The following is an 18,251-nucleotide window of genomic DNA, read 5'->3' on the forward strand; positions in this document are numbered from 1 at the left end:
CCCCTAGCTATGAACACCCCCAGTACACAAGTTAGCACAACACCATATTCTGGCATGGAACAATTGGCATGCATGGGGCAATACGCGCACACAATAATTATACACACAATAATTATACTGTCATGGACACATTTATACCCTACCACACACACAAATGTTAACACATCCTTTCCCTTGCTGACTCGAGCAAAATCTCACTCTATACCTCACAAACATACAATGTGGTCAGCCACACTAATATGCGCCACACGTGAAGTACTCTATGCATTTTTATATATTTTTCATCAATACGTAATATACACATTTACTAAGGTTCATTACCCTTTTACATACACATCATCCAATTTTATTATCTCCCTCTATCGACATCCAGTCAGAGTGACGTTTGATAACACTTATAGCGCAAGCATAAATCTGCCATGCTCACATACTGGAGAACCCCCTGTTTACCTGGCTACCTGTAGCACCTTGTGCTCCTGCTATCTTCTGCTAATATGGTTCCCTGTCTCCTCTCCTTTAGCCACAGCTGTGCCTCGTTTGCCCTTCGTTTGTGTTTCTATTTAAACCTTGTTCTCTCATCTCGTTTTCTAGTTATTCTCTCCTCGTTCTGTTGCACTTTCTCTCCTGCTTAGTCTGTTGGGCTCCCTCTTTTCGCTTCCATTACAATTACGTTTGCAAGTATTGTCCTGTTTCCCTTCGTCTCATGTCTTTTCTTAACTCTCTGATCTTCCCCTTGGTTCTGTTACAAGTATCTCTGCTTTGGTCAAGTTTTTCTAGTTAAGTGTCCCTCTTCAGTGTATTTCCCTGTCTTGGTATTCCGTTGTGCTCGTTAATCTTGTTTCTAGGTTTTATGTTTTGCTGATACTCTTCTGTTAAGTTATGGTTTTGTGTTTCTCTGTAGTTTGTTTTGCTCCAGCAGAGAGCTATTTCTCACCCTGTTAGCCGGTTAGTCTTTGTTTTCTTCGTTCTATTCTGTATTGTGTTTCTCTGGCTAGTTTGTTTCTTATATTAAACTGGTTATTAATTTATTTTATCCTGTCTGTTCGTTTACTCATTCTCATTATGGCTTCCCTTGTCATTGATTCAGCTCATTCCCATATCCAAGGCCTCCCCGTGTTACACGATCCTTCCCTCACCTCACCATCAGTTCTATTCTCCACTTTCTGTCAGGCATCCAATGTCACGAGGAATGACATCACGCATTTGCGTCTTCAAAAACCACTTCGCTCATATTCTGGTTCATGAACACTTCGTATTCATCACACAGTCATATATATAATGTTATAGCTGTCATTTAGATAGAATTTACTAATTTCTGAAAGCTGCACTTAATTACAATAAAATGAGCAAATCCATTAGGGACAGAATATGTATACTATAAATAAACAAATAAAAAATTGCTGTAATTTCTTTTTTCACTTTTTACTTCTTGTCATTGAGTAAAATATGAGTTCATCCATTGCCATAGTGTAACGGTGAGCGGTAAGGAGGCGGACACGTGCGGAGGTGAGCGAGATTTATTAAGGGCAAATCCAGAATCAGAGTTGTAAGGGTAGTCTAGGGTCATAGAGCCAACACGGAGAGTACAAGGATACATGATTACACAAGACAAGGCCTGGGATACACAAGTAAATGTTTGTCACCCCAAACATCCAATAGGTGTCATTATCATGCAATTTGCTTATGTCACATATTTTATGTTAGCATGCCAGGAGGGCTCATGGGGAAATGGCAGCTGTTACACATAAAGACTCTATTTTGGTGAAAGGAGGTTTTGATTCAGCAGGGATTGTGAAACAAGGTTGTTTCTGTTTCCTGTAAACTGGCAATGACTGAATCCAGAAAGGCCTCCACTCCAGGGTCGTAGGATAGACGCTTTCACCTAAAGGATAATTTCTTTAGCCTTGTGTAACACAACCCTGTCTACATAACCCAGAAATTACCACCTTTCACCTCAGTGGAAATCAGAACACAATGGCAGGTGTAATACTATTGTCAGACCTCTATTCACTCTATGTATTAGAGATCTTAAAACAGGTGTGTGTGTGTGTGTGTGTGTGTGTGTGTGTGTGTGTGTGTGTATTAGAGACCTGAGAACAGATGTGTGTGTGTGTGTGTGTGTGTGTGTGTGTGTGTGTGTGTGTGTGTGTGTGTGTGTGTGTGTGTGTGTACAGGGGTTTTGGGTTTCCATGGTAGGGGTTATGGGAGCCCAGGTCACACAGCAGCAGAGCAACAAGGGACATTCTCACCAAAGAGGAGTGGTAGATAATTGACTAGCTGCAGCTGAAGATTCTTTTATGTCATGGGCTGTTTTCATGTTCAGATCAGAACAGCCTGTCATAAATCTAGAGCTGAATACAGGTTGCAATGCAATATTTTTAGGCATTTATCAAAGATGTGCCAATCTGAGCATGTAGTCCAATGGTGCATAGTCAAAATTTGCCAACAGAACCAAACAGAACAGAACAGGCCAACACTCATAATGCAGGGAACAGGAAAAATAAATAACCAGGCTTGACAAAGCCGGGGGTGGGCTTTCTGTCCTATAACATATTGGATTATAATGCATCAAGAAACATGAAAAATCCCAGAGCCTTAGAGATTTCACACAGTGATGTAACATTGCAAAGTTCAGAGGTGCAGTGATCTCATGAAAAACACAATTATTCGGTTTGCAGAATTCCTTCAGCCATATTTATTGCTCTGGTGACTGGCAAAAGCAATTTAACATATCATCATGACAGTGAGTTTTTTCCTGTAAGAGGTTTCTGAGATCTGAGATGTGAGAACAAAGGAAAGGTGAAAGAGAGATGATGGTCAAGGTCACAGGAGGATGTTTAGTACTAAGATGCTTCTGATAGGACATACAAGCATCGGCCAGGTAAGAATATCTCTTCATCTCTACCTTATGTGTGTGTGTGCCTTTAATATTTCATAAATGTGTGCTGAAGATGACCAGGGATATGGAAGGAACCATCTGTAACCATCTGATCATCTGTAAAATGAATTTACCTAGTTAACTTTTACCTATTCAGCTAATGTTAGTTATCCTAAGGTAAATATTGACTTTAGCAAGCTATTAAGGCAATATCAAGTAGATATTAATTTTACATGCAAAATATGGGGTCAGTGTTATATAGATACAGTTCACTTCAGCCACATTAGCAAAAAATTGTCTAAATGGCCAGTTGTCAAGAGAAACTAAAAAAATTCAAGAGATGTAATGTCTTCTCTATGATGATGTTGCAAGGCATTCCAAATGAAGGGTTTTAATCACCTGCAGTTCCCTTGACCCACATGTAGGGACTACAAGGGTACTTCTTAGGGGCCCTGTGGGATGGAATACAGTTTAGCAGCAATATTTTCTACTAATTTTTCTTCTCAGCTTTTTTCTCCTGAGGCTGCCCAAAAAACTGGCTAATTTCACTGCCACCCTTCTAGTTGTTTACTGATAATTTATCTTTCATGTTCATTGTGGTGTGTGGAGAGTAAAGAGCGAGTAGGAGAGAGCATGAGGATGCTGGCAGGTGAGGGAGAGCAGGTGACATGGAGATGAGTGAGAAAAGGAGCAAATGTTGATGGCTACAACCGAATAATTATAACAGCAGGACTCCTGTTGGCCTCCATATATGGTTCAACATTCTTGTCACTAGTTTACTGATAATATTTTTTCACATTCATTCTGGTACATTCAGAGTACAAGAAGAAACTGGACAGACTGGACTTTGAAGGAATATGACAAACACATAAGACGTACAAGTCATCCACGTGATGTAATCCTGCATACGTCTGCCAACAGCTGAAAAACAGATACTTATTGTTTGTCTTAATGAAACAAAATTGTTGCCCTGTATGCAACATTGTGTGTGTGTGCGTGTGTGTGTGAAGTAGAACTATTGTCCTATTGTGTCCAAATAAAAATATTCATTTAAGATTAGATGCATAAGACACCAGGCTATGTACCTGATATCACACACACTGTCCATGTGAGAGAAGAGTTGTGTGCAAGGTTGTTTTTTTGTTTTGTTTTGTTTGTGTGTGTGTGTGTGTGTGTGTGTGTCAAATTAAAGAGAATGAGAGAGAGAAAGAGAAACATTTCCATAGTGTAGAGCAGAGTGGTTTGTTTGTCCTGATTGTTCTGTACGCTTTTACATAATCCATTAATAACATTTAATTCCGTTATTAAAAAGGAAAAAGGTGAAAATGGGTAATAAGATTATCAAAAAGGAACTTCTGAATGAAGATTAACTCTATATTATTGACGAATAAGAAGCAAATAAAATAACGTCTATGAGAGGTTAAAACATGAATGTTGCTGCAGGCTGTGTGGGTTAGGCCCGGAGGACTGTGGAGTGGTGCTGGGGCTGAATGTAATGCTGTAATTTAATGCTTCACACTGTCATGCTTCCTGAGAAGAGCAGAGTTCAGGGGAAAAGAAGGGAAAATCCAAGCATGCTTATGCAAATCAGGCCACCATGAGGGCATGTAGAGGAGAGGCAGGAAGTAGGCAGGACCAAGTGCACGAGTCTCGTGACTATGTTGTAGTCAGACTTCATACCACTACACACAAAAAAAGAAAGACAGACAGAAATAAAGTTAGCAAACATATTGTCACATTACCTAAGCACGACCAAATAATGAATAATAAACATAAGCAAAAAACTAGACCCCTTACAACAGCTAAACTAGGCGATGAATTGAGTAGATTAAAAATATTATGTTTTGGCTGATTCCTCACTCATTCTAAATAAAGTTTGATATAAGTTAAATGCAAGTAAGTGATCATGACTGAAGTTGAACTCTTTTAATGAGTCACGTGGTACGGGGGGTTCACATTTGTTTGTATCCACACCCTCCATGATGGAACACACCTGCATGGGGTTTTGATGTTAAGTGTTTGTCTGTCTATTTAAACCCCCGCCTGTGTGTGCCTCATCGTTGGTCATTGTTTCTGTGACTGGTATTGTTTATGTTAATGTTTAATTTTAGTGTTTCTGTTGTTGCTAATATCTCTGTTAATGTAAATGTTCACTATAATCCCTATAGGATGAGTGCTGCCATTGTTATTCATGTTTTATGTAAATAAATGTTTCATCAGATCGAGGGAGTCTGTGCGTCCTACTCCGCGCCCTGCAGCACACAGGCAAACGTTACAATTCCAGCATTTTATAATTCTAGGAATTATATTTTTTTAGGGTGTAAAAGGGTTAAAATCTTTTTTTAATAATAACTTATATAAATGTATACCTTATTATCATTATATGCTAGATGGCACAGGCTGTGCTTACATGCAGGTCAGTGTGTTAAAAGAAAAAGGCTATCTGATCTAAATTCAGTCTTACCTAAATCTCGCTCTCTCTGGGGTTAAATTCTTTCTTTTTATCTGCCCTGACACATCCGATCTTGCGCAGGTAAAACATATGGGAGAGCTGTTATAATCTGATTTGCACCATTTCACCTGACCTTAAAAACGGCCACCTAAAATACTCTCACACACATGCACACAGACACACAGACACACACATGCACACAGACACACATGCATGAGTCACAGTTCCACTCCAACAGAACATCTTTTTTTAAAGCTTTGACTGTTGTAATGTATGACTCTCAATAGAGGACTCTCTTACCATGTGAAACTCAGAACTGAAGTATAATTTTTCCTAATTAAGTCTGTCATAAGCAGCTTTGGGGTTTTAAAGTCACGTTATAAGGTGCTGTAAGGGTGCTCTCCTGGTGTCCAACCCTGTATGTCTTATTTTCATTCCATCTGTAGAGTAATGGTACTGTTTAATTATCTGTGTCACTGCAAACAGGCCTTATCAGGTTGTGTGAAAAATACACTTTCCCATGAACATAGAGCTGATTGTGCAGGAATGTGAACTTTCTGTTTAGGTGAAGGGACATACAAAGAGTCTGCTGAAAAATAAGTGCAATGAATATCATCTTCCTTCTAAGCTTATCTCCTCATCTACTCTTTGCCATTCATGACTTAATACAATAACTATCAAATTACAAAACAACAGCACTCTCTGTCTCTTTCTTGCTCAGGTTCTCTACCGTGTCTAGCTGGTGTTCTGCATATATAAAGACCTTAATGTGGTGGTGAGTCGAAGTGTGAAACAACGCTAGTTTTCTCATGCTGGATTTTGGATCGGCACAAATTGTAAGAAATATCATATGTCTTCTCATTATTTCATTCTGCTGAGGAATCCTCTAATCCCATTAAACCCATAAAATAATTTTCCTTTCTTATCATACATAGCCAGGTTTCAGTTACAACACATTTTAACTAATGTGACATTTATCTAAAGAGTTCAGTAGTACACAAGTATACAGATACTGGTGAAATATTTAAAACTACAGAAGCACACCACCACCACTTCAGTTCATTACAGTATGACTATGGCCCACTACAGAGCTACTACACCAGAACTGCACTCCATTTCAGCACTACTCCAGCTAACGCACGACCACAGCACCACTCTAGACCACTAAAACAGCACTACAGCTCATTCCAGCACATTCCAGCCCACAAAGCAGTCAAATCCTTCAGTGGAATTACCCACATCTGGATGACACTGAGACATCCAAAGAATCCATGGCTCTTCTTAAGATAAACATTTACACAGAATCATGCCACACATTTTCAAGAATAAAAAAAATCAGAATAGGTCTACATCTGACACATTAAACACTTCCTTCAACTTGTTATTGCATTAAACACATTTTTGGTTAAATAACAAAATAACACATTAATGTTCATATAGTCTCACTGTTGCTTTTTTTCAAAGTGGTGACATTTTTACTGCATGACTGCAGAGATATTTACTGTTTTGCTTTTTTTCTGGGGTTACATTTACATTTTTGGGTATTTGGTTAGTGTAGACTTTATGCAAATGTTTTTGTTTGTGTCTAGGAATTCTTCTCGGTTGTATCCATGTCCTGAAATATACTGAATATCCCACAATTTAGGCATCAGATCCATCCACAGCCAAAAAAAATGACCATGTATATTTAGATTCACATCTAATAAATAATTCTAAGAAATGACAGTTGTCCTGACTGAAACACCACACTGTGATTAGTGACGAGTCATCTGAACAGAGCTGTGATTTGAGGGGTTGAAACAGGTACTGTTTGGAGTTTGTATCTGCTGGTTTCTCTGCACTCACCTATATCTCCCCTTCTGTTCTGTGTGTGTGTGTGTGTGTGTGTGTGTGTGTGTGTGTGTGTGTGTGTGTTGGATCCGACCTATAGAGATGCAATACAGCCCTGCAGGGTCAAGGCACAAACACACACACACACACACATGCTCTTTCCTCCCCCTCTGTTCTCACATATTTACATATTCAAATAAGGATAACCACATCAGGCCCCACCACTGGCTCTCTACAGTCTTTTCATATTTGAATACCAAATACAAAAATAATAGTGCTCTTATGCTCAAACATACAAAGACAAACATATTTATAAGATATCCATGTTACAGGATGTTTGATATTTGTATTAAAAACAAATTCATCTTTAATTATATCTGATGATTCAAATTCTCCCTGCTGAAAACATGATAATCTTTACCATAGCAAATATATACAGCAATGCAGTCAGATTTTGGACAGCACTCATATGATCTGCAATATATTTTTGGTCTCACGGATGAAACAAGGTCTCTTGTCTTATCAGCATGTTCATAAACATGAATACAGTCATATGAGTGCTATCTCATTATTATTATCATTGCTTATACATAATGAATTTCGTAGTGTTTTTCATAATGTTTTTTCATTCAAAGTTCAAAGTTCAAAGTCAGCTTTATTGTCATTCAGACTATACAATTAGTGCACAGCTGAACGAGTTTGCGTTCAATAAATGCATTATTGTCATAAAAAGTTTGTATTTGTCTAAACCTCTTTAAACAACTACAAAATGCTATAAAACACATAGATACAACATAATAAAAAAATTCAGTTCCTCAATATGAAAATGAAAAAAAAAAATCAAGAAACTAGCAGGAAACGTGAAATCAAAACAATAAGGTTGACTTTAATTTTATGCAATAATCAATGATCAATTATCATGATGAGTAATGATCAGAAGTGTAATCACCTAACACTTTATCTTTCTGTGCCATTGCTGGCTACTTTTTCAAACAATGACCATTTGCTCCATTTGTTTTGTTTGTGTGTTTTCTTTTGTTTGAATAGTCTGAGAAGATAAGGTGAACCAGTTCAGCTTCGCTTTAAAACAGTTCTACACACATACCACATGTCAACACAAACAGGCTTTCATGGATTAAAATATCTGTAGTGCATATCGTGCGAGTTCCTGCAGCCTCCGCTTACTGGTTGTGTCTGGCAAAGGTAGCAGAAGTATACATGACTGATTTTGTAGATACAGAGGTGTGTGTGTGTGTGTGTGTGTGTGTGTGTGTGTGTGTGTGTGTGTGTGTGTGACCTAACCGTCAGTTTCTGCCTTCTTTCCTCTCAGCTGCCTAAGGGTCTGGCCTAACAGAAATGTGATCTGTGCAGAGCCTGCTCTACACAGAGAGAGACTGGTCTAACCACGGCTCGGCAGGAGTGCCGCACTGGCAGCCTGCCGCTCATCCGCTCACATCATCCTGAGAGGCACCCATGGTGTTTAGTAAACGAAAAAGAAATGGGGTCATGAAAGAGAGAGAGGGAGCGAGAGATTTGTCCCTGTAGAGTGGCACATACAGGTCACACAGAGGTTTTTAGCATTTACAATAAGTTGTTACATGTTATAAAAGTTATGCTGGGAACCATATAAATGACATGTTTTAATGTGTTTTATTAGCTATTAATCCATAATCCCCAAACCTAACCAATCTGAACTTTATATATATATATATATATATATATATATATATATATATATATATATATATATATATATATATAAAATGACTGAAACAAAATTCACTGAAACAGGACAGTTTTAGTTATGCGTGCCCACCTCTAAAGTTCACCAGTGTGCTGTTAATTTCTGCAAAGGACTGAGCACTCTAACCTGCATTCAGTATGTCTTTAGTGAGCTCTCACCTAAATCCTCCAGTTGTAATCTTTACAAGACTGAAATAAACACAACACCTATTTGTCATTCCATAGGATTTACTGGAAGCGTCACTTGCTAGATCATTTCTCTCACCTGTCAGATTGTGCCGCTGTAATTGGCGAGGTTGGCATGTGTGCCAGCACTCTGCTGGGAAGGCCACTGCCGCTGCATTTAAAGGAGGAATCTGCAGGAGCCGGAGCAGCTGGTACAGCCGGTTGCTGGGCGAAACGGAAGCCATTAAATGAGAAGGTGGTGAAGAGAACAATGGCCTTTATTTCAGCTCATCGCTTCTTCGGCAGTGGAGAATCAGACAATAGAGATGCACACAGACACACATACACTATACTTATTCACATGTATATACACACACGGATGTTCTGAGTGTTTAAAGAAGGCTAGACAAACACAGGGCCTGGAGGGCCTTTATCTGCAATGCTAAGGCACTTCTGTGCCCTGAACCACCTGTTTCAACTTGATAACTGATTATTTAAATCAGATTATTGAAGGCCTTGCCTACATCATCTCTGAACACATATTCCCCCCCACACACACATACACTTTTCTGAAAAACACAGACAAACAAACCAAAGCCTAGTTCTACAGTCTAGCTCAATCCAACTCAGTTAAGTACAGTTGTCCAGTACTGTTACAAGCATTTCCCACCAGTCTGGTAATGTTTAGCAAGAAGTCACTTTTCAGATGACAGTAATTTGTTTAATTTTGCACAGTAAACAGCTCCTGATATAAACACATCCATGCTATACTGAGACTGCATCCTCCAAGCTCTTCTCCCTCACTAGTAACAGTTTTCCACTTCAGGTGAACATCCATTTTATCTTAAAATTAAAAACAAACATATAAAAATTGCAGTAATAACCTGTCCTAAAATGAACTGTCTGAAGGTGCCTGTTCTACTGGCTGACTACTGCCCTCATGTGGTCAAAAGGCAACTCCTTTAATGCAGAGGAAGGGCAAGGGACCTGGCAGTGTTTAGTGATTAATATGTGCCATGCTCTGCTCTTCTCTGTTTGTATCATGGTGGCCTTAGTAATGAGCTGTGTTGAATCAATTCAGTTAAGCATTAGCTAAATCCTCCAGGCCTGGACCATTGCGGTGGTGGTCCTCCCCTCAAGGAGTCTTACACTCTCAATTTACAGTACTAAGATCAGTTGGTGACCAAGCTTTAAAAGGTTAGTTCCCACCTACTTACAGGCGAGTTCCTGCCTACCCACACGTGAGTGGTTCTTGGAAGTGGGTGGTCTCTGTAGGAAAGTTGTTCCAAGAGGCAAATGGTCTCTACAGTTGGGTTATCTCTACATTTATGTGATCTCTACAGGTGGGTGGTCTTTGCAGGTAAGTGGCCACTACAAATGAGAGGTCCCTGCATGGAGTCTGGGAAGGTTTATGCATTCAGATTTTTCTCAATAATTCACTTCTTTTATCTGTAGTATTAAATGTAATTGTACTACTAATTTGGTAACAGTTAAACTATTAAAAGCTCATTTGGTTTTATAATTAAAGAAGCAGCTTAGTTGTAGAGCCTTCCACACTCCGAGGACCATATCATGTCACAGTGTTGCCTTGGATATCCACACAGCAAATTCTGCTTAAAACATCAGAGAAAGCAGGAGAGCTAACAGGCTGAGCAATCAGTGTGGTTCTAGTTAACATACCCATTGCTAAATATAGAGATGTTTCATTACCTGATTTATAGGGATGAAATATTAACTTGGCTGCTTAAATAAACCATTAATGATTGACAAAAGCAAGCATTTCTTATCTTCTATCATAATGGCATCCAGTCCCCTGCTGTGCAATTATGGGCTTGAGAACTTTGTTTCACAATAGTTCATTGGAGCTGCTACCACTCCTTAACCCCAGCAGTTTATTTTCCTGTTTTCTTTCATTTCTTAGGGCTGTTGCATAATAGGTTACATTGTCTGCACTGTTTAATTATTTTAAAAGGAAGTGGAAACTATGAATTTTCAGTAAATATTGACTCTAAATGGGGAAAGCCATGTAAAGAAGGGGCAAGAAGTTGATGACATGTGAAAGATTCAATGACTGCTAAAAATATCTCTGCTCTGCTTGCTGTAGATCAAGGCATTGCTTATGTAGACTATTTGGCCATACGCCCTCACCTCCCTGCTGGTTTAACTATACCATAGACAGGTTAAAAATAGCTCAAATACGTAGCAGCCACCACTGGTCATTATATCAGCCAGCAAAGCCATCAAACAAAGATGGACAGCATGAAGGATAGTGTGGGGACATGAAAAAATGTCTAAAGGTCTGAGGGCTGGACCTAAGTGACTTCATAGCTAGTTAAAGAGCTTACTAAGCATTTAATTGGTTGACATGAAACTTTAAGGTGAAAGCATTGCATTATCAAATCTGCATCAATTTTTAAATAAGAAATTAAAACATTATGTAAAACAGCACAAAAATGGACCCAGCATCACAGAAAACCTATTGCCATGGGCCACCAGACTTATCGGCCAATAGTGAGGCACTCCATTTGGCATTATGGCCCACCCATAGGGAGCTATTTTCCTCCCATTTGGAGGTATTCCAGCATGCAGTAATCTGAGAAAGAAATATGAATGAAGCTGAGTTTCTATTACAGTTATGCAGAAAACCTCAAAATGTTATGATAAAAGTAGGGGCAAAATACACAAAGTGTTGTGTAGAAGGCTGTCGCCTTGCACATGTACAGAAATGAATGCCAAACACATAATTAAAGCAGCTTGTACCATCAGAGGTGTTGAAGTATAGCTGCACACAGGTCACAACAGGGAAATCACACCTGGAATCAGAATATTTTACAACATCTGAAGACAAAATCTGGTGACAACATTGTCCATAAAGACCAAGAAGATCTCTACACAGGAGATTCAAAATTGGAATGATAAGAACTGGAAAAATGGTTCCTGGTTGGATGAATTTGACAGAAGCAACATGACTCCAGGCAGAACTTTTTTCCTGGCAAACATTAGGGCCCCCAATTCCCACTGAAGAACATTTCAACGGCATAGTGCATCTGAACATGGTTAATTAGCAAGTAAATCTCCTCCTGGCTTTAGTTGATGAGCACTCCACTGGACTTCCAGCATAATCATGCACCCTGTCAAAAGAAACATATCATTGCTGAAACATATCATTCCTAGTTCCAGGAACATAACATGAGTTTTCATTGTTTCAGTGGCCTGCGCCATCTCTAGATCTCAGTGAGCATCTTAGGGATGAGGTGGAAAAAATTGTTCACAGCCAGACTGTGCAGCCATCCATTTTGCAGCAATTACAATGTGACTTGTAGAATCCATCACTCCAGCATACTCAGGAGATTTAATGCTTATCTGAAGGCCAAAGGCAATGGAGAACAGTACAGTCGTACATTTAGGTATAAACTCAGTTCAGTATAGAGGTCATTTCTTTGGTTTAAAAAGAAGAAATCCTAATCTCCTCACACCTCCATATAAGAATAGAACATGTTTAGAGAACAAATGATTGATATTAACACTCCTAACTGCACCGCTTAACACTTCAGTGATGGCGCAAATAATTCTATATATGTAATAAACATGTAATAAATATTACAAATATAGAATTTGCTCTGGAGAAGAGCATCTGCCAAATGCTGAAGATGAAAATATTACATCAAAACCCTTCCAAAAATACCCAGTAAAGCACCATAAAGCCCTACTCTTGTAAGCATAAGCAGTGGTGAGTAGGTTGTACAGAAATCTGGGTTAACTGATCTATTACTACATACTGCTACTACAAAATAAGGCAAATATTCTGCTTCAGAATTGAGTGAAAGTAACAACTTGACCCCGCCGTGAGACAAGTGATACGTGTGGCCTGCCATTCTGTGGTCAGGGGTGACATTTGCTGCTTCCCTTTTAATCATCCACTGGGTCGGGGTGTTGAGTTTATTTAAATGAGAATCTTTATTTATTATTTTGCTTTGAGTTTGGGTACTTTATGAATGCTTCCATCTACTCTTATGCAAGGCACTGGTGTCTTGGTAGGTGAAGATAGAATTGTATAATTGTATTGCATAAAAACAAATATGCATAAGACAACATAAAAACAAATAACCATAAGAGAACTCAAAAAATGATCTAATAATCTATTCTCTATTTCTGCCGAGGTTCACCTACCCCTGATGTCATGATGTTACTGAGCCTCAACCCGTCTCAGCTGCCATGGCTCCTCCCACTACCCCCTGATGTCATGATGTTACTGAGCCTCAACCCGTCTCAGCTGCCATGGCTCCTCCCACCTCCCCCTGATGTCATGATGTTACTGAGCCTCAACCCGTCTCAGCTGCCATGGCTCCTCCCCCCACCCCCTGATGTCATGATGTTACTGAGCCTCAACCCGTCTCAGCTGCCATGGCTCCTCCCCCCACCCCCTGATGTCATGATGTTACTGAGCCTCAACCCGTCTCAGCTGCCATGGCTCCTCCCACCTCCCCCTGATGTCATGATGTTACTGAGCCTCAACCCGTCTCAGCTGCCATGGCTCCTCCCACCTCGATGTCCCTCCTGTAGCGCACCACACCTCCACCCAGCCAACTGCTCTCCGCTGCCCTTAATGGATGTACTGTTGTGGGATGGGTCTCGGACACATGCACACCATCGGGACAAGACTAGGACTTCTAGAAAATGACTAGACATGACATGAATTGAATTGTTTGGGGTTTTGTTTTGTTTTGTTTTGTTTTTCATTTTTAATGAATTTTTCTCTTAAAATGCTTGTCATTGTGGTGACTGCTGTTGGCCAGAGGAGGATGGGACACCCCCCCCCCCCCCCCTTTGAGTCTCGGTTCCTCTCAAGGTTTCTTCCTCATGCTCTGGGGAGTTTTTCCTTGCCACTGTCGCCCTTGTGTTGCTCACTGGGGGCTTGGACATTTGTAAAGCTGCTTTCTGACAACATCTATATAAATGCATTTTGATTTGATTTGATCATTTGATTTGATATTATTTTATTACTTTCTTAAGTCAAACCATAGCCTGCACTTCCTCCAGTCTAAAACACATTGTTTACATTTATTTGCACAGTAGTATGATTGTCTTTTTTCGATTACGTTTGTTAAACGCTTTGGTTTGGAAAAGTTCGCTACACATTTTACTGCCCAGGAGAGGGCGCTGTCACACATTATTTCGTAGTCCAATTTATCACCGTATAACGGGTGAGGAAAACCAGCAAGCTCCTCAGAAAACACTGCATCCCGGACAAGGTTAGGAGTTAGAAGTTGGGAGGTTAGGAGTTCGAGCTCTTTGCACACAATTTCTTGGGGCTCTTCCCACGGTTATTTTCTTTCTTGAGCATAACCATCACTTTAACTTGAATGCGAAAATGATTCTTTTTCTTTGCTTTGTTGTGTTGCTCACTGGAGCTCTAGAGTCGCGCCACGTAACTTCGGACGAAACATTTCTGGTGCCCAGCGCCGCGGAGACGCAGTCAGAGAAACTCGGTCTGCCTGCGGCCAGCCTCCGTCAACCGGAGCATCTGGGTCCAAACGGAAAAACCGAAAATGAGAAAGATGAAGATCCCTCGATTTCGCGGCCCGAGGTGCAACACAGGAGAGTTCCGCGCGGTGCCAAAGATTGGAAAGCAAAACCAAGAGAGCAACAGGTTGCTCATAACTACAAACACCACAGACCATACGACCCGGACGGCTATTTCACCACCCCGAGAATCTTCAATGGGTCGCTTCTTATTCACAACCCGTTATATCCGGTAACGGATGAGTCGTACAGCGCCTACGCGCTAATGCTGCTGTCGCTGGTCGTGTTCGCCGTCGGCGTTGTGGGGAACCTGGCGGTGATGTGCATGGTGTGGCACAACTACTACCTGAAGACCACGTGGAACTGCGTCCTCGCCAGCCTCGCGTTCTGGGACTTCTTGGTGCTTTTCTTCTGTCTGCCGGTGGTCATCTTTAACGAGCTAACGAAGAGGCGTTTAATGGGTGACCTATCCTGCCGAATCGTGCCTTATGTGGAGGTTAGTCTACCTTAGAGTCGAGCATGCAGGATTTTCAGCCCTTTTGCATTCTAGATAGATAGATGGATACAGAGGTTATGAACACCTCTCTTTTCTGGTATAAACTGCGTACACCTAGACGCAGAAAAGCCGATAAGCACAGCTGTCTGAAACGTCCTGTTTCTCTGGAAACCTTGTGTACTTTACTGCAGTGGTGAACATCTCTGCATCTTTTATTACAATATACTGCAGTACACGAGAATCACCTCAATGACACACACACACACACACACACACACACACACACACACACACACACACACACACACATATATATATATAAAGTGGCTTTGATTTCACTGGTTTAGACTTCACCTCAAATTTAGCGTCAGAGCCTTAAATGGTCAGTTTCTTGTGCCTGGGAAGCTGGGCATTTTTGTAATTGTTATGCAAATAAGCGCTTTGGCTAATTAGACTGAATGAGCGTACGTAGCTAATTGAGGTCATTAGTGTGTAAAATGGGGATTTGGCTCAAACTGCCTGAAACAAGAGTCTGTATTTATTTAAAGGTTAAATCGCTCGGTAGCAAAAAAGGAAATGTTTGTTTATCTCTAGAGTTTCTCCTGTGTGCTTTAAACTGCTTCATCCTCACTTCCATTCCTGGTACCCATGGAAGAGAGAGGATTGTCAAAGGATTTACTAAGGTTACATATTTTCTTACACAAACTGGTTCTAGGTACAGAGATGAAAATGTAGTCTCATCTGGCTCAAATGTGGGGTTTGGCACATGAGGGAAGCTGGTCACAATACACTTGCAGCAGTTCATGTTACTTTGTTGTAAATAAAAAGCTAATGGCTATAACCTTATGTTACTCCCCCTACTCTGCTACTTGCTCATCTCTCCTCACTCACTTCTCTCAGGTGACAGCTCTGGGCGTGACCACATTCAGCCTATGTGCCCTGAGTATCGATCGTTTCCATGCTCTGACCAGCACGTCTCCCCGGCCACACCAGATAGAGCCTTGCGCCTCCATCGTGCCGAAACTGTCAGTGGTGTGGGTGGGCTCTCTGCTCCTGGCAATCCCAGAGCTGCTTCTGTGGCAGCTGGTGACCGAGGTGTCACCCGTCACGGGTCTGCCGCTGGACTCGTGTGCCCGCCGTCCGCCGCCCTCACTGCCCGAGTCTGTGTACTCGCTGGCGGTGACTTATGAGGAGGCGCGGACCTGGTGGACCTTCGGCTGCTTCTTCTGCCTCCCCCTGCTCTTCTCACTCGCCTGCCAACTGCTCACAAGGCACGTCGCAGAAGACACAGGCCAACACGCCCGGCCTGCCTCCCCGTCCATGTCGTCATCTTCCTCATCATCTTCCTCGCCCAAGCACAGCAGGCAACGGCAGGCTCGGGAGCGGCAACTGGGACGCACCGTGCTAATGCTGGCAGCCGTGTATGGCGTTTGCAGCCTGCCTGAGCATGCCTGGACCATCGGCCTCACCTACACAAACCTGCAAGTGGGCGGGGCCACGGTGGCCCTGCTGGCTCTGATTGGCCAGTTCCTGATGTTTGTGCGCGCTGGGGCCACACCCATTCTAATTTTGTGCGTGTGTCGTTCTCTGGGGCGGAGCTTCATGGACTGCTGCTGCTGTTGCTATGAAGAGTGTCTGCCTGATGGAGCATCTCCGTCATCATCCTCATCCACAACAGCAACAGCTATGTCTTCCTCTCCATCCTCTCCTGCTTCTGTGAATGAGGACAAGTTACAGATTGTCTCTGGAACATCACCAGCCATCTTTTTTGACAAAATGAAGGACAGCTCTTCAGAGATGGCCATAGGGACTCCATGTTGAGCACCCCCCTACCCAGCACAGATACTGAGCACATTTCTTCTTAACATCTAAGACTTTTTTCTTTTTTTTTTTTTACTATTTTTTCAGATAAAGTTGCTGAAACTGAAGTACCTCTGAATTAAATACAAGAAGCCTATCATGTCAGCTTTTTGATTAGCAGGTCTCATATCAGTTCTCTGATAAACTCATGGACAGTGTAGCAGCTCTTTAGGAGCTTTGCTCTTTAGGACTCACTACCCTGCCTAGTCATGTGACTGTTTCCACCATAGCTCCTCAACTTTTCAGCATATATAGCATAAGCTGTGAATGACAATGCATCGTTGAATCGTTGATTAGGCCTAATTTCAGATTCAGATACAGATTCAGTGATCTGCCTCCAGTATCCAAACTGTTCTGCTGTTCCTCCATCTTCAGTTTGTCCAGTGGCTTTTGAGCGACCCATCTGAGGAGGAACAGGGACAGTGAATCAGTGACCTTCCTCACTGTCGCCCTTATAATTGCCAGTGTTGTGGTTTTCAGTCAGAGGTCTAGTCACCAGAAGGCCGCTTGTGTGCAGGCGAGTGTGCATGGCTGGGTGTGTGCTGTGAGGAGGTGGGTGTTTTAGTCACATCAGTTTCTTGCACAGCTTTTGCACCATGTCTAGATTCACTTCCTCTCTACACTGGAGATCCACCTCCTGTCTGTGCTGGAGGTCCATCCTATTCAAACTTGAAGCTTCTTTTTTACACTGAGAGTCTTCATTATTATTTTTAGATAAATATTGAGCATGGTTTTTTATAACACTGATATGTGTAATATGTGAAAAGTTACCCATGAGTAACATCAGCGATGAATTAAAATGTGTAATCAGGAGATTACAGGAAACAAACTGCAGACATGTAAGAGAGTCACCGAGTACAACTTCACACTCTCCTTGAACAAGAGAGACAGGATCAGTGACACAGCACTCATACAGCACGGAGCTGGAGTAAAACATCCTGTTTCTGTTCATGTTGTTCAGAGGACAGCAATAGACAGCCTTTGTAATTAGAGAAAAATAGTACAGTTATGCCTTGAGTAGGCATAGTTTAACACATAAACAGCATGTATCATAGACTCTGTGGATAATATAGCCCAGATTATTATATAGTTAATTATAGTTCCAAGACCCAGTACTGAAACTGGGCTTTATTTTTGTTTTATTCTATGTGAATTTTTATGGGTTATTTTCTTTTGAATTAAATAAAACATGCTAAAATTGTTTTTTGAATATTTGTTGTAGACAAGGAGAAACACACAGTGTGACCTTTCTAAGGCACAGAAAAGTTGTAGACAATGTGAACTTTATGGAACACAAAAATGGG

The 18,251-nt window shown here is 41.1% G+C and overlaps 1 protein-coding gene across 1 annotated transcript; it reads left to right on the forward strand.

Annotated features, from left to right (window-relative positions):
• Positions 1–14,091: 14,091 nt before the first annotated feature.
• Positions 14,092–18,148, forward strand: gpr37l1a (G protein-coupled receptor 37 like 1a). The gene is made up of 2 exons (XM_027025428.3): positions 14,092–15,087; positions 15,988–18,148. The coding sequence occupies exons 1-2, from the start codon at positions 14,440–14,442 to the stop codon at positions 16,906–16,908; spliced, it is 1,569 nt and encodes a 522-aa protein (XP_026881229.2). The 5' UTR covers positions 14,092–14,439; the 3' UTR covers positions 16,909–18,148.
• The last annotated feature ends 103 nt before the right edge of the window (positions 18,149–18,251 follow it).

Source organism: Electrophorus electricus, chromosome 22, assembly GCF_041902795.1.
Source record: "Electrophorus electricus isolate QZ-2024a chromosome 22, ASM4190279v1, whole genome shotgun sequence".
Taxonomy (NCBI): Eukaryota; Metazoa; Chordata; class Actinopteri; order Gymnotiformes; family Gymnotidae; genus Electrophorus; species Electrophorus electricus.

Bases quoted from the DNA above. Each gene is read 5' to 3' on its own strand.
- gpr37l1a (XM_027025428.3), top strand. From the start codon at position 14,440: ATGATTCTTTTTCTTTGCTTTGTTGTGTTGCTCACTGGAGCTCTAGAG. The intron at 15,088-15,987 runs GTTAGTCTACCT...CACTTCTCTCAG, and splicing joins GAATCGTGCCTTATGTGGAG to GTGACAGCTCTGGGCGTGAC.